Genomic DNA, 23,091 nt, shown 5'->3' with positions numbered 1-23,091 from the left:
ACTTTTAATAAAAAAGACAGATGCTTATGGATACTAATTTTATTCCTATATGCTTAGTCATATTATAGGTTTATGACTGTTCACAAAGTGCAGTGTCATCTCTTTCACCTGAGGACGATCAAAAAGAAGGACCTTGCTCTAAAAAAAGTACCTGCTGCCTTGGTCTCCAGATAAAACAGCATTAAAGATTGGGGTTAAAGAGGGAACTGTACCTGCAAGCCATGAAAAATGTCCTTGTGAGCCCAAGAACATGACATGGTTCATCTTTTTTAATACTAGGAAACAGCAAGACAATGTACTGCGTAGTCAAAGCCCTTAAACTCTAAGGTCCTAATTCAGTTTTTTGTTTATGAATAGAATATTAGTATCTATTCAGTAAATGTAGTGAAACGAATAAGACAAGGGTTGTGGTCCTGGCTGTCAGCTCGTAGGAGTTTAAGGCATTAAACGTGTTGCTTTTTAGGGAAAAGAGGAAGTAATGGAGTGACCCACACAGAGAACTTGAAGGCTGTGTGGATCAGCATTAGATAAAGTGTTGTTGTCTTATCATTGTAGCAGTGGTTGTACTCTGTGTGCGTGTGTGTGTGTGTGCGTGTGTGTATGTGTGTTCGTGTGTGCCACATTTAGTCCCGACCAAGGTCATCTCAGCTCCCACCAGACTGTCCGTCCTTTTGTCCTTTTTACCGCAACCCCTAAATAAAGATAATGAAAAACTGTGTTACTGCAGTTTTAATACATCATCAGACCCATGTGTGGCTAGTTTTTAATATTTTATTCATTTCCTCTGGTTCAAAGGGCATCAAAAAGATCCCACAGGGCTGACTGACTCATAGACATAAATGCAAAAATATGTACACCCCTAGGACACGGTGACAAAGATAAGTAAAGAATGATACATGCGGTCATGCTGTGATAGGAAAATAATCAATCACAGGTTGGTAGAATGAAGCAAAGTAAGTGTTATCAAACTAAAGTTATTCAATTAATTTTTAATAACAGCACATCTTGAAGTGTTTTATTCGTCTTGTACCACATCAGCATAATTGTTTCCTCACCAGCCTTGTTTTTCTCTTCCTCTTGATGTTAATAAGATATAGAAAAATACAGCTTGTCATGTTACAAAGTAAGAACACAAAAATGTATTGGTGCATCTATGGTGTTAGGGGTTTGATTCTCTCTGTGTGTGGAGATTTCTCGCCATGCTTTGGGTGTTTCCTCACAGTTCCCTGTTTTTCTCCCCAGTCTAAGACATGCGTCTCTATGCGTCTCAGACTGAATGGCATCACAGAATTGTCTGTAGTGTGTTAACTGCCGTGTGAGTGTGTGAGTGTGTCCCTTGTATAGAGTCCAGATTCCACGTGACACTGTGTAGGATAATCAGATTTGTCTTTGCCTTTTATCTGTTGACTTTTGCCTTGGATTTTAAGCTGTGGACTTTTAGCAGAATAGAGGGTTTGGTTGGGAGTACAAACTTTTGCACTTAGCTGTATAAGCTAATGCTAAATCAATTGGTTGTGCTAAATTTTCAGTATAATAAAAAAAGACAAAAATCTTCATTGTTTCATTCATTGGTTCATTAGTAAGTCATATAACCAATAACTCTCCATGAAACCCATAAACAATCCTATCTTTATTTTAAAAAAGCTAAATGAGGCATGGGATAAATGCAGATATGCATTTGTATATATGGATAGATGTAAGTAAGCATACTTAAATTGCTGCTGTCAGCTTAGTTTAAAGAATGAACTCAGGGTTGGTTGGAATTCAATGAAGTGAATCGATAGTGAGAATTCATTTGGTGCTGCGCAAACTAAAATCGTCTCCTGAGCTCTAAGTGGTACTGTATATACTGTACACAACATCAACATCGATTACAGCATCTGGGATCCCTGATCAAATAGAAGCACAGGCTTAATTGAACCTGATCTGAAAGACAAAGTATTTAGAAGGAAAGTCTCAGTCTAAAAAGAAAGAGTTGAAAATGAACAAGAGTAAAATGGCCAATAGGACATGCTGAATAAATTTCCACTAACAAACTTAACAAAGGTTAATTTTTGAGTGTCAAGGATTTGACCTCTGTATCAGTCAGTGTCCTTGTTTTTTGCCGAGTTAACAATGACACTTTTCTCTGCAATCGGTGCAGTTTGTCAAACTGACAGACTGTTGCAGAGCTGAATATTCACCCTTGTAGTAGGGGAGCAAATCCAAGCTTCTATGTGTATCTCTCTCAGTACTACATAGAGACATCGCTGATTTATGTAAGGCTCCAGGACAATGGACAGCAGCTTTCAAACTTAACTGTCACAGAAAAAAAAAATATATGTGCTAAAGATAGATGTGCTTGATACACTGCTTTGTGTGTGTGTATATATATATATATATATATATATATATATATATATATATATATATATATATATATATATATATATATATATATATATATAGTGGTTAGCACGTTCGCCTCACACCTCCAGGGTTGGGGGTTCGATACCCGCCTCCGCCTTGTGTGTGTGGAGTTTGCATGTTCTCCCCGTGCCTCGGACATGCATGGTAGGTTGATTGGTATCTCTGGAAAATTGTCCGGAGTGTTTGAGTGTGTGAGTGAATGAGTGTGTGTGTGTGCCCTGTGATGGGTTGGCACTCCATCCAGGGTGTATACTGCCTTAGATCCTGAGATAGGCACAGGCTCCCCATGACCTGAGGTAGTTCAGATAAGCAGTAGAAAATGAATGAATGAATGAATGAATATATATAATTAATACCGATTACTTCCTAGATAAACTCTAACTTAATGCTAACTTAGTTCAATAAAAATTAATTCTAACATTCACTGACCAAATGTTAGACAAAGTAGTGTGTCAAGCACATATTTTAATTTCACATAGAGGTCCCATTGGAAATGAGTAAAATAAACTGGGTCAAACTTAATATCGGTTCACCTGATGGGAAGATGAAGTATTGAATGTCAAGGCAGTTCTTTTATGCTTCATTTCAGGGCTGTGGTCACAACTTGAAAGCATATCATGATTATTGACAGTGGGACCTCTTCTATCTTTAGCAAACAAGGCTAAGTTAAGACAAAGTTGCGATACAAGCAGATAACCTACTCATTGGTTAGTGCTTTCATTGATAAGAAATTTCCTGCAGAAATATAATCAATTCGGATCTTCTTCACAATCAGTAGCTCCAGTATTTACTACAGCTGCTGAATGAGAACTCCCATTTTATAACTTTTTGGATCATTTCATTGTCAAATGATCATGTTTCTCAACACTAGTATCTTGCAATACTGCTGTTCCATGTTAGTGAAGTGAATCTGAATAATTAAGATAACTGCAGAGTGAATGATTCTTGTGCATAAGATGACTGACACTAGAAGAACAGATTATTTGTAATTAATTACAATCAATTATTGTGATCCGACAAGCCATGAGAAAAAATTAACCATACTCTGATACTGTAAGTGAGAGGAAGACATGCTTTCTCTGTCTCTCTCTGTCTCTCTGTCTCTCTCTCTCTCTCTCTCTCTCTCACACACACATCCGTCACAGCAGCAACACCCAGCTGTGGTTGTAATATGTTTTAGGTGGAAGAGGGCATCTAGCATGTTCTTAGCTCATAAGCTAGTACATACTGTAAGTGGCTTCAACTGTCATGTAATGCCAGTAATGACATAATTTCGGCTTGTGAGTGGATTGGACATGGTCAGTCCTCCGTTACAAAATCAACAACCATGAACTCAAGAAAGTCTTGAATAAATACATTTATTTAGATTTTTCCTTAAACCAGTCATCACTCTAAAAATCCCCACAACTAGAAACAAATATTATTATAGAGTTTGGGACAGAATGCAGAAATTTTGCTTCAGCGACCAACTTGATTAAGTGACACAAGGAAGGAGATTGAGTCTATGGGTCAGTGCTAATTGACGCAGCGGGATTTAGCTGAGTAACTTGAAAACTCTGAGTAAAGAGATAACATATTGAAGTTGCTACTCAAAGCTGCCTGTCTGAATACTCTACATTAACTTGAATGTAAATGCTTTCACAGATGGAGTACATTCTGCAATACATGCATTACAGCATGACACAATGCCTGTTCCTGCGATTCTATAAATTTGTGAATAGGGTAGAGGTGGTCATTAAGATACCAGTGGTACAATTTCCTTTCAGGTTGCAGAGTTCAGTGGCAAAAAGCTTCATATTGTGATTTTCCTTATGTGGTGCACCAAATTTGAGCATTTTGAAAAAATGTCTTATTTAAGGACATAAGCCACTTAAAGGTAGGGTCTCCGATATTTGAGAAATGCTTCAGAAAACTGAGTTAGGTAAACAAGCTAAACAAAAATCAAAACAAACGTTTAACCGATGAGCAGAAAGGGGCGTGTCTTGTCAATGTGTGCGGAGAGAGTGTTCAGTGCGCATGTGTGACATTAGCAGAAAGCGGTTTTAGCATTGACATGGAGGATAAAAACAAAGAAAGAAAGCGAAGAAAGGCTTACGATAAGGACAAGAAGTAGGACGTGTTAATATAGGATCAGCTTTCCAGCACTGGAGAGAACTGAAGGAGCAGGAAGTTGGCCACATATTCACAGGTTGGAGTTTCCCGAGTCAATAACTCCTGAGCTAAACGCTGTTACTACACAAATAACACCTCTTTTCTATCATAGTAATGTAGAGAGGCAGCTACAACCGCGTTTTGTGTAGTAACAGCGTTTAGCTCAGGAGTTATTGACTCTGGGAACTCCAACCTGTGAATCTGTGCAAATGCGCACTGAACACTCTCTCTGCCCATATTGACAAGACCCGCTCCAAGAACCTACACGTTTGTTTTGATTTTTGTTTTAATTAGTGGCCTAACGCAGTTTTCAGAAGCATTTTTCAAATACCGGAGACCCTACCTTTAATGGCTTATACTGTATATACACTTCATACATAAGTACATACATAGTTGTTTCCGCACTAGATGTTCTCCTCTTGTCCACCCATGTGTACGTGATCCCAGAAACTATTCCCCATCAACGATTTATGCGCTGACCTAATTGTGTGCAGAGCTGAAAAATATCAAAACACCAGACATGAGACAAACAAAATGTCCAATGGTCTCATTAGTAGTGACATTTATACATCGGTCTCTTTGGAGGATTAGATATGAGTGATTAAACAAAAACAAATGAATAAATACTGTTGCTTTATTTATGTTTTTTATTTTTATTTTTCATAGTTATAGGTATAGTTATTTTTTTTAGGTTATTTGTTGAATGTGAAAGTAAAGGTTTGAAATAGTCAAATCATTAAAAATGCATTGTTTGACCAACATATCAGATTTTCTTTAGATTATTTGTTCATTTATGTAATTAAAATTTTACTGTAATTTTTAAAAATTGTTTACACTTAACAGTTAATCTAATCTTACATACAATTCATTCAGTACTGTAAAACATATAATGTCAGAGTTGTCGTATAAACACATTATTGTTACCGAATGTTATATCTTAGATTTCCATAGGTCTATTTTTTCTGGTGAACCACAGGGAGTTAACTGAAATGCTAATAGTATAAAATGGAGGGTATTTGTTTTAATGATGAAGAAAAGCAGTCCTCTTCCTTTCTTCCAGCTGTAATTAGACCAGAAGGCTTCCACCCATCAGCAGATGCTGGCAGAGAGAATGAGATCATGAGAGTAAGTGAGAGAGAGAAATAGGAATTAGGAGAAAAAAGAGAAGAGACACATTTAAAATTACAGCTTTAAAGAAAGAAAAAGTTTCAAGGCACTAAGGAGAAAAAGTGTGTGTTACGTTGCATAATTTACTCCTGGCTGGCTCACTTATCAACAAATCTATTTGTATTTACTGCAGTGATTATGTACTAATAGTCTAAAGTTTATTGTATATCTCTCTTTGTTATGCTGGCTATGAAAGTTTATGAAAGGTCATGTTTGCATTAGGAAACAATGTTCTTTCAAATGCACATATGCTAAGAAATAAAACTTAATGCTGCAAAATTAGCCTAGTCAATTATTTATAATTACTGGATTAAGAATTTGGATTACGATTTTTTGGATACTGGATATTGAAACTTCCCTGACAAGTCCAACATTGTGTATTAATATTAACAAAACACTGATTTAGTCATTTAGGGCTTTTTCACTGATAAACCTCAGTGTGTATGAAAACCCAGACCCAGATCAAATTCAGTGACACAAACACCACGGATAGAACAAGATATATTTTGTAACATCAATTGATTCCAATCCTCTAAAGCGAAGCAGTGTTGGAGGTTCATTAGAAAGCCTTCCCAGCATGTTTGAGTGTATGTGTCAGCTTGTGGTTTTGCTGTATTGCAGCACTTTCTGACTCACCTTTCACAACTTTTCTTCTGGGGGCATGACAGTGTGGCTGATGGTGCCAGTTTCTCTGTGTGCTGTCCTCAGAGACAAAGTTGCCAGATCTTTGGTATAAAAACAGCCCAATACTAAAACCTAAATACCTACAAACAGCTCTTAAAGTTTGAAAGCTGGTATGTAAAAAACAAGTTTTCGGTCTGATTTCTTGATTTCGGGTCATCGGCAGGCGGCCAGTATTTGGGTTGGGAATTCCTTGGATCCTGTGTCTTGAATCAGCTTAAATTCGTCTTCTTGAATTCATCTTCTCGCATTGTTTTCTTTTCACCTGCGACTCCAGGATGGCTCACCATTTAAAACGTGATCCACTTCTACAGCTATACAAACCATCAAACGGTGTTGAGATGGACCTGTATTTCTTATTATTTCTTATCTGAGATCACACTATAGATATAATAACGAGCAGCAATCCAGATGCTCATTTCAGCCAGATACTGTTTACACCAGCAAACAGTGTGAATGAGTGGCTGCGCAATACTGGTTTTAACAAAGTGACATTAAGATGCACAGCTTCCATGCAAAGTTCTTTCACTCAAGTTCTAAAATATTCTAGTATTGTTACAGATATTTTCCAAAATGAAGTGCAGCTATGTGAATTATTAAACCAGTAAACACACGGTCAGTGTGTTCATACAGTAAATACTAATGCTAATGTTGCAAATGGGAACGAGCGGTGTGTATGAACGGAGTGAACGTCACATGGCCTCTAGTGTATGTTGACATTTATAGCATGTATGTTGACATTTATAGCATTTATAGCATGATGCTTTTATTCAAAGTAACATACATAAGGAGTTTGTTGTGTTGAAGAAAAAAAGTATAAGAGTATACAAGTAAAAATAAGATAAGTCTCTGCAAGAGAGTATTTTATTATAAGGGTGTGATACAGAATTTTTTGAAGGGAGTTGTAAGTGTTTGGTAATCCGGGTCTTATATGTAAATACAGACAGCGACTCAGCTGTTTATACAGCCAGAGGACATTCATGATTCTTCTTTGGTGCCAAGATAAAAAAAAACATGGATGCCTTAATGAATTTTTGAGTCAAGTTCAGCCTTTCGTGTGACTGTGCATCAGAGTTTTAAATCTGATGCGGGCAGCTACCGTGAAGGATTTGCGGTAAAGGGATGACACAACAAAAAGCTGCACTAGTGCAGTCTCAAGCTGAGAAGAGACCGAATACAAGTTTAAGAAAACACAGAACATAAAACCTTTTACTATATGCAACAAACCAAAAGTATCAATTTTATTCTGATTCAAACTCAGCAAAATGGAATATCAGATGTTAAAGTGCCATAAGGATGTTTTGTGTTTCCATGGTAACATATATGATGCCTTTGGGGTTGATTCAAGTATAATTATTCATTTTTTGAATTTAAATATGTATCATTTTACTAGAGAAGTATAACTTCTATAATTTTAAAATGCATGAAATGTAAAAAATGTATGCAGTAAAAAAACAGCTAATGTACCACTAAGAAATTAATTGTGTTACAGCTTTGTTAAGAGACACATTTGTTGTATTTTAAATATTTAGTAAGTAACAAGTCTCTGTTAATCAATCTTGACTTGATGTTTTACCTTTGTGATGACTCCTTACAGAAATTTGAAGGAACACGTGCTAACTTGTTTAAATATATCTAGATCGTTCCGTAAATTGTTACTACAAAAACAATAACATATCAGAATAAACACTTTGATATAAACCGATGATTTGTAGCTAAACTACCAAAACCAATGCAGGTTTTCTGACAAATCTGAAACCAATCAGAATTCAATACTGATATATTTTATGTCTGTTGAGGCTGTGTGTATTTTAAAGTTTCATGTAAATGCTATATACCCACTGTATTGTAAAATAAATAATTTTGACCTTCAGTCCCCAGGGTCGTGTGGAAAGACACTCAGAACCTCAGCACTTCTAAATGTTTAATCCTGAATGTAATCAAGCTTGTTGTTTCCCTCCAAATAAAACATGCACTATCAATAACCAAAGTGGTTATTCAGTTAAACTGTGCAGGTCGTGTGCAGGAAAATCAATTGTGAAGCACTTTAAGACATCTGTGTTCTCCAGAGCCTGTCCACATGACCCCTGCCTCCTCTCTGATCTGATTAATCTCTCTATATGAGATCATTAAACAGCACAGAGACGATCACAAGTCTATTGAGAAAGCGATATTGTGGTTATTAACTGTTCTCCTCTTCATTCCCCTCCCTGGAGACAAATTCAACCTTTTAGGTCCTTTCATTTTGTTATATTTGATGCCACTTCTGCACTGTCAGTAACGTTCACACTGTTCGGCTGGAAAGCTGCCTAAAAAAGCCACAGAGGATCCCATTTCAAGTGTCCCATCGATCGCTGTCACAATAAACATTCGGTTAATGTGTTCATTGCCCTGAAGAGCAAGCGTGTTAAGGGAGCAACCCTTACACGGCTATTACATGATAATGTATAATGACTGCCAGAGAAATTACATTTAATTACTAAATAAATGACAAGATATAAACTTTTGACCTTTTGACTCATGCTGTTGGTTGCGATTTGGTTTTAATCATATGACCTGCTGATCTCTAGCTGCAGTCTTTGTACATTGTAAAGTAAACAATAGAAACAGTGCTAGATATCCAAAAAACTAGCTATTGAGTATCACAACTGATAATAGGACTGGACTTTACTAATATACCCATCTTTGTGTCTGGCCAGATGTGGGATGAATGAGAAACATTATGTGACATGGCTACAAGTTGCTCTCAATGTGGAATAAAGGAGACACTGTAGGCAGTGTGTCTGCAGTCAGGCATTGTGAGAAATGAAACTAGGCTCTTCTGATGGTGTTACGAATTTTGTCAGCTACGAATCGGTTTGTTACTCTGCTTCATTTGTTCTCTTGATAACATGTTAAGATCCCAGTTTTTTTTGGTGTTAATTTCAGAGAAATATGTGAGTTATTACATAATTGTACTGGAAATGAGCAAATAACGTGCCCGTATTCTTCAAAATAAATAAATAAATGTAACATTTACAGTATAAATTGAACACCCATTACTTGAACATTACTATGGTAGCAATAAAACACATCAGAATGTGTAATTAAAGAAAAATGATCAAAGATGAGCAGTACAATTAAGTTTTTTTGTTTTTTTTTACACCACAGCAGTTTGTCGACAGCAATTTTTTTTTATTTATTAGAAATGTTTAGTAATTATATTTTTTAATCTTGAAACCTTCATGAAACAAATTAATTAGTTTTCACTTTTTGACATTACAAATGCTAAATAAAGGCTATTCCCTTACCACTCTCTCTCTTTTTTTAGTCATGTTACAAAGAAAGTCCAAACTCTTTTTTGGGGAATTTGAATGTCAGAAAACTTGACGTTGCATCTTTATCTCTGACTTCATCTCTTGACAAACAGTAAATTTTATTACGATTATTTCACTGTTGATACAACTGTTGATGTATTGTGTGATGTATCATTTTTACCCTGTCTACAGAAATGATAACCTGTTATTAGTTTACAGTAGAGAAATTACTCACCGTCTTCAAATTAGAACATTCAAAAGAGCTTTTTTTCCCCAGAAACTTAATTAAATATTATGAATTAAATGCTAGTAAACAACAGAGATGGGGGACTCGACTTGACTCGAGTCAGACCTAAGTCGCATATTTGAGATTTGAGACTTGCTTGACAAATATTAAAAATAGACTCGACTTGACTTTGACTTGACATTCATGACTTGAGACTTGACTCGGACTCGAGATAAATAACTCAGAGATGGGGGATTCGACTTGATTCGAGTCAGACCTAAGTCGCAAATTTGAGATTTGAGACTTGCTTGACAAATATTAAAAAAAGACTCGACTTGACTTTGACTTGACATTCATGACTTGAGACTTGACCCGGACTCGCGATAAATAACTCAGAGATGGGGGACTCGACTTGATTCGAGTCAGACCTAAGTCGCAAATTTGAGATTTGAGACTTGCTTGACAAATATTAAAAAAAGACTCGACTTGACTTTGACTTGACATTCATGACTTGAGACTTACTTGTCACTTGCACATGTGTGACTTACTCCCACCTCGGGTAATCAATTTTGCTTTAAAATGATGGGTTTTTTTTTTTTTTTAAACACAGTGCAAAATCAATAAGTAGCCTGTAAAATGATCTCAAGCATGAAGCAGGTCATGTCTAGACTTTGGACAGCAATCTAAAAAAATATTTTTCTTGGTCTAATTATAAGAGAAAAAAAAAACGAACCGAAGGTTAACGAACCGATTCTTCCGAGTCGCTTAAAAGAATCACGAGTAAAAGAACCGATTCGTTCGCAACTCGTCCATCACATCCGCGCGCGTGAAGCATAGGGAAAGAGGAGAGATATCTTCCTCTTATGTAGCACAAGTATTATCTGTACTTGTATTTGTATTATCTTTGTGCAAATCCTTGTGGCAGAGACGAACAGAGCACACTGAGCTTAAAATGACACGTACATTAGTATATTAGTTAGAAAACTTCTGGCTTTGACTTTACACGCGTTAATACGCGCGAGACGACAATGCAAATGGCACGTGAGTTTGTTTATATTGTTGTTTTTGTTTTTTGCAATATGAAAAATATCTTCCGATTGTATGTTTGCATATTTATTCTTTATTTAATATTTATTATCATATTTGATAATGAATTAATATTAATTCTAATATTCATATTTGCTTAATGATATACATTTATGTAAATCTATCATTATATTTGTTTTATTTATAGATATTTATTCTAGCTGGATAGACAGTTGATCTGACAGCATGTGAGCTATATTTATTCTGGCTGGCTGAGTGCTATTGGTTAGATGCAGTGGGTAGAGCTGCTGCCTCACAAAGCCAAGGTCTCTGGTTTGAGTTAAGAGTCAAAGGTTTTATGTGTTACAAACACAGGTATACAAGGTGTAACATGTAGTGACATGACTGCAAGTAAGCTTAGAGAAGATAAAAATAAGGTTTCTTCTGGTTTCTTATTTTAGAAATTTACTCTAGTTAGATGCAAGATAAATTTATGGAATTACGTTAAAGGAAAATAATCAACGTCGGGGTGCTTCGAGGAACCCGGGTTGTTTTTTAGTGCTCTGAAATAACTGTATAACAGAACATGGCTTGCTTGAGAACTTTTTTTTTATTTCCTGTATATCACAACAATTTGTAAACAGTTGCATCATAAAACAAAAGCCATAAAACAAATTAGTTCTCGTTATTAAATAGGTTGTAGCAGCTATAACCAATTTTTCCCAGTTAATATGAAAGAAAAGATGGTTTAGATTAGCTGAGAACACTTTGTGACACCATAAAATAGGCACCACAGCTTTAAGGTACAGATTATTTCAGGTTGAAACTGTTATACTTGGAATCCTGTAGCAGTAGCCGCCATGTGCTAAGAAACCGTAGCTAACTGAATTATGTCACGTAGTGATGATCAGATCACACTTACCAGAAGCATGCTGGCAGGTGGACTAGCTGTGATTAATTGCTCCTAGTTATGAATGTATGTCAATACTACCCTATAATCTTCCAGATGTTTTCCTGCATCACATCAAGTGTTCCTAAATTCTGACCAGAACAAATGCTTATACTAAAGATGAGAGAGAGGGAGTGGTATTTTTTATTATTTGGACATTTTGAGCTTCATCGCCATTGGTATTTTAAGCAATATGAATTGAATGTTTGTCTAGTCTTCATTACTTCATCTTGTGATGCTTTTTTTTTTTCTTTTTGAGGAAAAAAAACGTGATTTTAGTATTTTCCTCAAAAAGAAAATGGTGATGGATCAATGCTTCGTTACTGATGATTCAGTGGTTTAATTTTCTTTGATTGATTATTATTAATGATTGGGAGTTAATATGGGCTCAGTTTCAGTTCCTTATTAAGACTTTATAATGGTACATTTGGTTGCTTTTAGGATAAGCTGTAAGACAGACATCAGTCCACCAACTGAATAGAAATGTCTTTAAATAAAATGTTTCTTCAAAATAATAAAATGTAATATTTTATAATGTATCTAAACTTCATATCTTTATATAAATTGTATAATTTATATAAAATTATAGCTACAATGCAAGAATAATATTCATAAATAAATATAACATTTATATATAATTAATATTTTGATCATTTTTTATCTATTTTTATTTTTTTGTTTGTTCTGTGAATGCAAATATACAGCCTTCATGACCTCTTTATCATATATGAAAATGTAGTTACCGTATTCATGGTTTCCGTGCATATTTTTACATTTATGTTTTTTTATATATTATTATATTAGTTACATATATTTTATTATGTATTATTGATTTATTATTATTATTATTATTATTATTATTATTATTATTATTATTGCAACACTTCTCTTTCAATGTGTCTTAAATATTATTTCTATAAACCGTCTTGTCCCTAATATTAAGGCACTATTCCTTACGTCTACACATCTTCCAAACCAACATCACTGACCATGCACGGATTAAAAATAGAGGTATGCCTGACTTCCCGGTGTCTGATTGGCTGCTCGGGCCTTCCTTTTCGCTTTGCGTGGCAACAGCCCCTCCGTCCACCCAGCAACCCCCCATCCCCCCTACATCCCCTTATTTTCCTTATGCACTCATGCTTCTGTGCCTCCAAGGGGCTTTTCTGCAGCATCCAGAGTGATTGCCATGGCAACGGCACTCTGACCCAGGCTGCTGCGGCTAAAAGGCTTGACCTGGATTTTTGTTGTCGTTGTTTTTGTTTTGTTTTTTGCTTTAGACTGTTGCCTTGATTCGCATGATTTTTTTAATTGCTTGACTCCACGCTTGTCCACACTCCATCAGAGTGTCTGAGTTCAAACGAAATCCAATCAAGACGTGTTTTAAAGAAGCATCTTCATAAGAAAGACCAGCAGTAAACGCATCAGTTTGTGTTTCGCGATGCACTTTAAATATCACCGAATCGTAAATGACTGCATTCATCATCAAATTCAGAGTGTGGCATTTCCAGTCATCAAAGTTAATCAGTTAGCGTTATTGAGATGTGCTCTGTTTTCTGTGCTTTTATTTGGACGTGGTTCAGTCTGGATTAGAGAAATGATTTGAATGGGATTGTCTGGATGAGCTGCAGCTGTATAGGTGAGAAGAGGGTCCTTAAGAGGAGAAAAGCACAGGCTGGAGATTTAGAAGCCTGTGCTGATGCTTGCACTGATCGTCCTTTCCTGAATGCAAGCTGGAGGAAAAGTAACCTTGCGACCGAGTTATGGATCAGTGACCACTGCATTCAGACTATTCTTGGATTTTTGAATGAACCATAAAGTATTTTTAAAAATAACGTTCACTGAATGGAGGGTAGATCCATAAGTTACGGAATTCCTGTATAGGAAAAAAAAATCAACATTGGGATGGTGTGACGAACACCATCACACCATCCCATGGGGGCATGTGTTAGCTTAGTGAGTAAGGTGTTGGAATGCTGATTGGAAAGATGCGAGTTCAAATCCCAAGTCTGCCAATGCTGGGACCAAGTCCCCTAACCCTCAGTTACTTAGTTGTATGAGATAAAAATGTCAGTCGCTCTGGATAAGGGTGTCTGCTGTAAATATTAACCAGTATTAATAAAGTGTTTATTGTTTTTTGTATGATGGCACAATTGGAAGAAAATCCTTGTTTTCCTCTTAAACCAAACTAATATGCCAGCAATTCGTTTAGTTAAGTTGTTTTAGTTAAAAAAAATTAACAAAGACTAAAGTGTTAAATATAGAAAGCTACTTTCCCAAGTCGGAAAACCTACTGACTGTTCCAAAGTACTGACACCGGAGACTCGTTCCATATTGTTAAATAAACAGATTATTGTTTTTGTTAAATGATACGAAAGACTTTTTATCTTCTTATTATTCGTATCGAGTTATGCCTTTTGTCGATTATACAAGTCTATGTGAATGAGCTGTAAAAAAGGAAACCTCTTTGAAAACATTTGCATTAATACAAACTTGTGATTTTTAGCTGTACTGCTGCTGTTTAAGAAAATTCTGACTAATGATTAGAGAACGCTGTGGTATGAGGAATAATACGCTGTGGTTCGTTATATGATATATATATATTATGTTATGTAAAATATATATTATATATCATTATATGTGCTCAACAATATGAGCTGGAAATTTTTAGTCTTGTGGGCTAGGCAACTGCTGCTAGCTAAAATGCTTATTAACGTTTACTCCGATCAGAGCGCACTTGTTATGCGTAAATACATATGGTATTTTGTGTGCTTTTGATTATATCGCTGACAAAATTGCAGTGGAAACTGAAACCCCACTCGTTTTTGTTTGACAATCTCATACTAGTTTACTAGCAAACGTAGCTAATCTTAGCAATATTAGGTCATTATGGTTGACAGGAGGACGTTTGTGTGTGTTTTTAATTTGGACAGATATCCATAATAATAATAATATATTATTAATATATCCGTAATAATGATAATCAGTAATAGTTTGATAATAAAATGCTAGCCTAAATCTAGCATTAGTAGCTAAGATTTTTTCGTAATGCTTCTCCTGGACAATGAAGATTTTCCGCGACACAATCTCTCATTAAATTTCTCATAAGTTCTGTTGTCATATTCCAGCCACTCATTAGATCCAAGCAGGTGTTGTTTTTGTCTCCATGAGCCAGTAGGTGTGACATATAATGCAAAGCCAGAGACAGAGATAGAACCGCCGGCTCTTGGCGCAGCCCACAGCTCATCTGCTGTGTTCCCGAAGCGTCAGCTCTCTGTCTCAGTCAGACTGCGTGGGAGAGACTATTTCTGTCTGAGCTGCCGTTCCTCATCGTGCAGCAGCGCCGCTGAAGAGCTTAACACCTCCCTGAACTCACTCAGCTTCTCTCAACCTAACTGCGTTCCTGTGGTGCTGCGCACTCTGTACGCTCAGTCTTCAATTCATCTCACGAGAGAATTCCCGGTATTCTGGATTGACGCAGAAAGCTTGGGATTGATACAGGAAAGATTTAGGGATAGATTTTGACTTCGAGATTTTTTTTTACCTTATACAGTGTAAATGTTTGTGCACCCCCTTTAACCATAGGGGTGAACTAAGAAAAATGACCCTTCAATTTAATACCAAGAAGCTACAAAAAAAAAGAGGTAATGGAGTCTTTCCTATGATCAAGACAACAAACATCCTAAAGGAAATATTGTGTAATTTGTAAAGGAAATATAAACAAATCAAGAAAAAAAACGTTTTACCTTTTGAATCACCAAGCCTGATTTAAAGGGAGATAACGTGTGATATCTGGAATAAAGATTTTACAAGAGATTAGAAAATATTAGAAAATTTTTCAAGCACATTTATATTTTTATTATTTTTTTTAAAAAGAAAGGAAAAAAAAAGGTCATTTTTAATTTTTACCACGATTGTACTGAGGTGTAACACATGTCTAAGCCAAGATGCCTTCAGAAATAATGCAATAAAAATTATTTATCTGTAAAATATTTATTTGTTTAAGCACCAGTCCATGAAACAGCAATCAAATCAGAATTTTCCTTTATGTTTAAAACATGTATATGTTAATAACTTACTATACAGTAATGTCTTCTGTCTGTCAAGTATGTTCATGCTGTTTAAGGTGGAGAAGCCCTGGTATAACCGATTACTGCCACATACCTAAATGATTTGATTTCCGTGTTTAATTTAAGGACAAGAAAGTTTTCACTCTGGTATGTGAGGTCATGCGCTCCATGTCCTGCTCTGTGTCTACGTCTGGAATCCGATGCCAATTAAGCAAACCGTATGCTAGCTGTTCTTTCTTCAGACACTTCGTATTCTCACTGAAGGACTCGTTACGTCTGATGCTTAATTACACCAAATCTCTCCTCAGGGAGAAGACCCAGATGTGTCGTCCTCATAGTAGAGTATTTCTCACTCTAACATCCTGAGATTTAATTAACGCCTACTTTTTTAACGGCACTCGCTAGCCACTCGCGATCATGTGCTTTGACGGTTGAGGAAGATCAGCAGAATTCCTGTACAGTCCTATGCTGATATTAGACTCCACTCACTCTCTGGGTCTCTGTCGTAGATGTCATGGAGCAGCCGAGAACGCTTCACTCTGGATGTTTGGTGACGGGGGTTCGCACTCCACCCATCCGCCGTAACAGCAAGCTGGCCAGCCTGGGGCGCATCTTTAAACCATGGAAGTGGAGGAAAAAGAAAAATGAGAAGTTGAGACAAGGCTCGACAGGTGAGGGTGGATCGATGGAGACGCAACGACTACACTTAGGTTATCTGGTTCTTTCTCCGTACAGCACTGACACTGACATGGTTGTGTGTGTGTGTGTGTGGGTGTGTGTGTGTGTGTGTGAGATCCAGATACAAGTTCGCTTCATACCACAAATCAAAAAGTAAAAATCTTTCTCTTTACATCAAGAAAAAAAAACATTTTCTGAGAGAACAACATTTTATAACATAACTAATGACAGGAATCTGTCTCACTGAAGTTCCACATCATAAAATGTAGCAATAAATGGATAAAAATAGTAAATAAATGAATAACGAATGAACTGTATTTATTGAGGAAATCGTTGTTGTGTAAAAAAAAAGAAAAGAAAAAAAAGAAACAGATGTCATGTCAGTTTTTAGACAGAGAATATTGAGGTGAGGTGTAGGAGACCTTCCACAAACACACACACACATCCACACACACACACACACACACACACACACACACACACACACACACACACACACACACTAACTCCATGTCATGTATGTGCTGCCCCCTTGCAGGCACGGAAAGGAAAGTGTCAGCGCGGCAGAGCCTCGACGATCCGGTGAGGAAGAGCGTGGCGGATACGGGCACAGGTGAGAAACACAGCTCCAGCCGTGTCCATTAGTCTCCGCTGTTGTACAGGGAACCGACTCGAGCCAACTCACTTCACACTGCAGCCACCGAGGGAGTCATTACACCTTTATTAAAGAGTGATGACAGCGTCAGCAGCCACGGCAGGTCTACTCTGCTCTTCTGCATCGTTTATCACCGAAAATTCAGACTCAAGAGTAATACTGCAGCTGATTTTTATGGTTTTCTGGAAAGTTAATTAATGAAAGCTAATGCACTCCCCAGCCACTTTAATGGAAACACCTGTAGTCCTGCTCATCGATGCAAACGTCGATCTGATCTTTTTCCGATTTTCAGTTTTATACCAATAAAGGTTTAACATTGTATTTTAAAGGATTTTTAAATAGCTTGTATCCACTTATAAGTAAAGAAACCTTTACTGAAAAGTCGTCAATAAAAACATTCTGCTGGAAAAAAAGCATTTTAAATAAGAAATTAAAAAATAAATGCTTTGTTTGAGATTATTCTCTATGGCTGCATTTTAGGTTCTGGCCTGGCGTGTGGGGGGAACTCTGAGGAACCAGAGATGCTGACTCAGGAATATTCAGACTGTGACGAGAGAGAGGAAGAGGCCATGGCGCCGCTGGCCAGCAACACAGAAGACCTGGGGTCAGATGAGGATAATCCTTCCACAGGCAAGACTAGTGTAGACCTCCATGTTAGGGACATGCCGAGACTCTTGTATGGTAGTATGTGCGCGTCATGACGTAATTACGGTAATTACGAGAATACTGTTTGGAGCTGTTTCTATTGAAACGCAGATGACACCTTCAAAAGACTTTTGAAGCTAGATACTTTATACCCTGGTGCTGTTCAGTTTTTTAATCTGATTGCTCAGATGTTGCTTAATTTCATTATAACAGCAGCCTAAAATCTGTTATTTATATTGTCAAGTCAACTCAAGTCAAGTCAAGAAGCTTTTATTGTCATTTCATATTTACAGTACAGACCAAAAGTTTGGACACACCTTCTCATTCAAAGAGTTTTCTTTATTTTCATGACTATGAAAATTGTAGATTCACACTGAAGGCATCAAAACTATGAATTAACACGTGTGGAATTATATACGTACATAACAAAAAAGTGTGAAACGACTGAAAATATGTCATATTCTAGGTTCTTCAAAGTAGCCACCTTTTGCTCTGATTACTGCTTTGCACACTCTTGGCATTCTCTTGATGAGCTTCAAGAGGTCGTCACCTGAAATGGTCTTCCAACAGACTTGAAGGAGTTCCCAGAGATGCTTAGCACTTGTTGGCCCTTTTGCCTTCACTCTGCGGTCCAGCTCACCCCAAACCGTCTCGATCGGGTTCAGTTCCGGTGACTGTGGAGGTCAGGTCATCTGGTGCAGCACCCCATCACTCTCCTTCATGGTCAAATAGCCCTTACACAGCCTGGAGGTGTGTTTGGGGTCATTGTCCTGTTGAACAGGTGGTGTGTCCAAACTTTTGGTCTGTACTGTAGCTGTTGCAGTACACAGTGAAATGAGACAACGTTTCTCCAGGATTGTGGTGCTACATAAAACAAAGACAGAGCTGAGGACTTAGTAAGTAAGTCTTAGCCACATAAAGTGCAACAGTGCAAACAGTGCAGGACAAGACAGACAAGACAGTGCAGGACAATACAAAAAGTACAAAAAATACAATACACAAAAGACAATAAACACCCAGGGTCTAGCACTGGACCTCTCTCTCCATCCCCACTGTTCTATGCACCACACCACACCCCCCCCTTGCAATGACACTTTAACTCTGGACTTGCACAGCACAGTGCCACTTTATACACTTTATACACTCCACATACTATTTACACTCCATACTGCACCTGGACACTTTAAGGACAATCTTCAAATACCATACACATCTATGTATATGCTTATTATGCATATACATTATTTCTTCGTCTATATTTTCATATTTTTATATAATTTTCTTATATAGTTTATACTTGTTATTATTTTATTTCTTGCTTATTTTATACTTTTTATATATATATTTTTTTAAATCTTATACCGGACAGTTACATAAAGCGTTTCACAACATATCGTACCCTTATAAAAATTTGATTTAATTGATTTGATAAACATTAAACAGAAACAGCGCCGACCGACAAGTGTAAATACTGTGTGTGAATACTCAGTGTTCAAACAATATCGTGCAGTAATTCTAGAATGAAAACAGTTTCTTAGCAGCAGGTCCTTGAGATAATATATAGAATTGTGCAAAAAACAGCAAATGACTGACGTATTGTACAGTATGTGCAAAACAGCTGAGATATTGTACAGTATGTGCAAAAATGTCTGAAATGGTGGACAGTTTGTGCAAAAGAGCAAAAAGTGTGCAAAACAGCATTTGATGGATGTAAGCAGCATGTAAACAGTTTGATGTGTCAGTGTGTGTGTTTTGTGTAGGTCTTAACTCACTCGTTCTGTAATAAATAAATGTTATTACTATTCAGTAATAATTTACTGAATTTACTATTCACATTTTGTGCTCAGAAAAGTTGTGCCGATGTTCTGCAGTGAATACTTTGGCCACCAGGTGGCGTCAAATCTCACAGAATCCTAAAATCTGCCGTCGTTTCTTTTTAACAGTTCAAGACACTACAGAATACATTGAGACCGCCGAGGAGAACAGCCGCAATGAAGAGGAAGAGGAAGATGACGAGGACGAGGAGGAGGTTTCAGCGTGTGAACCCTCCATCAATAATAGCGTTCCGGTTGCAGAGGTCGTCCGTATTGTGGAGGAGAGGAAAGCAGAGCCGGCGCTAAGAGAAGTCCTCACTCCTCCTCCCAGAGTCCCTGCAAAGCTCCTGCCCAGGCTGGGGAGTCTGGACAGTCAGTACCACTATTCATTTTAATTCAAAAGGATGCTCGGAATGTTGACTAGGGTTATGGATAGTTACAGTAATAAATATAAAGCTATTTATGTTTGGTTTTGGTGCTTGATCTTTGTCTCACCACATGACAGTTAAACATCTGTCACACAGGTTCACACCCTACACACCAGACACGTCCAGCTCCAGCAACGCTACCCAGGAACTTCACTCTTCCTAAAGACACCCTGAGGGGCCGGATATCCACCCCTACAGGCTCACCACACCTGGGCAACATGCACCCGCTGCTGCCACCTACCTGCATCATTGAGGAACTGCACCGAGCTCTGGCCACCAAGCACCGGCAGGACAGGTGAGGACAGAAAGTCTGCAGAATCTAATGCTATACTGATTTTTCTTCATCTTAGTCTTTTGGTTTGAAACACTTTGAGGTGTGCGCGGATTTCTGCTAAATATCTTACAAGAGAAGTAAAAGCAAAGTATTTTTTTACTGTAAATAAAAAAATAGTCAGAAAGATAACAGTTCTGCTGGTTGTTGATACATCCCTGTGGTGATGTTACACAGATATGACGCACGTACGTAGTTATGTTGATGTAAATGAGTCATCAGTGCCTTGTTGTGTAGTTGCGTCCTGGGCAGCTCAGGACCTGTTTGAGATACACCCATGGTTCTGTTCATCGTAGACACTCTCACTTAGCCTGTGTTTGCAGAAATTGATTAGATTTCATTCTTATTACTTTAACTTTAAGACAAGATCTTTGCAGCAGGAGACTCATTTTAGACTGACTAACTAGACTAAACTGACTAATTGGACTTAAAGGTGGGGTCTTCGATGTTTGAAAGCCAATGTTGACATGTAAAATCACCAAAACAAACACGCCCCTAACCCAAATGGGTCCCACCCCTGTATTGATAGCTCCGCCCACACATACATACGTAACCCAGGCAACTAACGGAAAGAAATGTGTCTTTATCATAGCTGAAGGGAAGAACAATACGATTGTAGATAAACAAACAAGCAAAAATGCCACACAAGCATAATGATGTAAAGGACAAAGGCATATATTAGTTCTGTGTAACAAAGCAAAACCAACGTTACTCACCTATCGAGAAGGAAAAAAGCGCCTCGGCGTCTTAAGTAAAGTCGGCCACATATTCACAGGTCGGAGTTTCCCGAGTCAATAACTCCTGAGCTAAACGCTGTTACTACACAAAACGCGGTTGTAGCTGCCTCTCTACATTACTACGATAGAAAAGAGGTGTTATTCGTGTAGTAACAGCTTTTAGCTCAGGAGTTATTGACTCGGGAAACTCCAACCTGTGAATATGTGGCCAACTTCCTGCTCCTTCAGTTCTCTCCAGCGCTGGAAAGCTGATCCTATATTAACACGTCCTACTTCTTGCCTTATCGTAAGTCTTTCTTCTCTTTCTTTCTTTGTTTTTATCCTCCATGTCAATGTTAAACCCGCTTTCTGCTAATGTCACACATGCGCACTGAATACTCTCTCCGCTGCATATCGACAAGCCCCGCCCTTTTCTGCTCATCGGTTACACGTTTGTTTTGATTTTTGTTTTGCATTTCTCAAGCATTTCTCAAACATCGGAGACCCCAACTTTAACTAGATTCAATTTTAAAGCTCACAGGGATTTGGCATTTGGTGGCCAGGTGGTTAAGGTTTTGTGCTACTGATTGCACAACCTTGAGTACAGATCCCCGGTTTGCCTCTGCTGGGCCCATGAGCAAGGCCCATGACCATTAAAAATGTGGGATAAGGGTGTCTGCCAAATCATGTAAATTGTATCTCAAGTAGATGTAAAAAGCACAACCCTGGCCATGTGAGAAAAAAATATTTATATCTAGTCGTGTCTGAATGTTAGGATTGTAGAATTTGAAATCTGCATATATTTAAATAAAAGCATAACGAATGCCGGATAGTTTTCCTTGATGTGATAGAACATAAAAAATAAAACCTCACAGTTTATCCTAAAGCTACCGAACGTGGTTACATTGGGGAACAAACACAAGACAAAACACTCCAGGTTCTGCCTGGACATCGCCTTGAATCGCAAAATTTGTGCCGAAAAGATTGTGCCGAAGCCAATTTATTATATAATAAATACAATAAAATTGTCGCAGCTTCTCGTAGGTGGAGTTTTTATTTCTTTCATTTAGTTGGTAAAATTTTTATTTATTTGTTTACTCTCACACAGTTTTAACAGTAAAGAGGTGCGCTGTTCGCCGAAGCGCCGCTCGGATGGTCATGTGTCTCGCATTTTCAGCACGGACAGCGAGCAGCAGGGAGGAGAGATGGAGAGCAAGAAGGTGGCAGAGGAGAATAAAGAGAACATGGGTCTGGACGAGTACTTCAGCGATCAGGACAGCTGGAACGAGTCGGTGATCTCCGGTACGTACATCAACACCGGTACGGAGATTACTGTACGATGTCATACGAAAACTTTTATAAGTTAGACCTCAGTGCTGCTTATATTGAGAATAAATACAAATCATACAAAATTAAGAAAAAAGTAAATGTATTAAAAGAATTAAAAAATAATAATCATTTAAACCTAGATTAAATTAAGTAAATTAAGTGTATTAAAAGAAATTTGAAAGAAAATTTTAAATTGCATTAAAAAATGTAGTGAATTATAAAAAAAATTACAATAATAAATTGTTAATTCTTTTTATGTAATTTTTTTTATATCTGACATTTTGATCTGTAAATCGGAAACATTTGTAAAATATTTTTAACAACAAATCGTTAGAATTTAACGGCCAATCTGCTGCAAAATTATATCACTGTAATCTGACTTAACTCAGTAATGATACCATATCATATTGTAGCATCATATCAGCCAGTCCTGAGATATCTGAATTATTCCCATCAAGTCCTCCATTAATTAACAGACACATTTTTATTAATTCAGGATGTGTAAGGACCTGGCTGCTGC

At 37.3% G+C, this 23,091-nt stretch overlaps 1 protein-coding gene across 2 annotated transcripts in view; it reads left to right on the top strand.

The window, feature by feature from the left end:
• Positions 1–23,091, top strand: part of phactr3b (phosphatase and actin regulator 3b) — a 54,841-nt gene that overhangs the window by 8,899 nt on the left and 22,851 nt on the right. Inside the window, exons 1-7 of one of the 2 annotated variants that reach the window (XM_047810495.1) lie at positions 10,751–10,971; positions 16,485–16,646; positions 17,192–17,266; positions 17,789–17,938; positions 19,897–20,139; positions 20,292–20,490; positions 22,351–22,544. In XM_047810495.1, the coding sequence (XP_047666451.1) occupies positions 10,959–10,971; positions 16,485–16,646; positions 17,192–17,266; positions 17,789–17,938; positions 19,897–20,139; positions 20,292–20,490; positions 22,351–22,544 (1,036 nt within the window). In that variant the 5' untranslated portion in view covers positions 10,751–10,958. Of the gene's footprint in view, positions 1–10,750; positions 10,972–16,484; positions 16,647–17,191; positions 17,267–17,788; positions 17,939–19,896; positions 20,140–20,291; positions 20,491–22,350; positions 22,545–23,091 lie in introns of those variants that run through there. The other variant, XM_047810494.1, reaches the window with a different exon arrangement.

The sequence above is a fragment of the Tachysurus fulvidraco genome, chromosome 2, assembly GCF_022655615.1.
Source record: "Tachysurus fulvidraco isolate hzauxx_2018 chromosome 2, HZAU_PFXX_2.0, whole genome shotgun sequence".
NCBI classification, from domain to species: Eukaryota; Metazoa; Chordata; class Actinopteri; order Siluriformes; family Bagridae; genus Tachysurus; species Tachysurus fulvidraco.
Note: the sequence above shows the minus strand (reverse complement) of the source record. Positions and strands in the feature narration are given on the sequence as shown.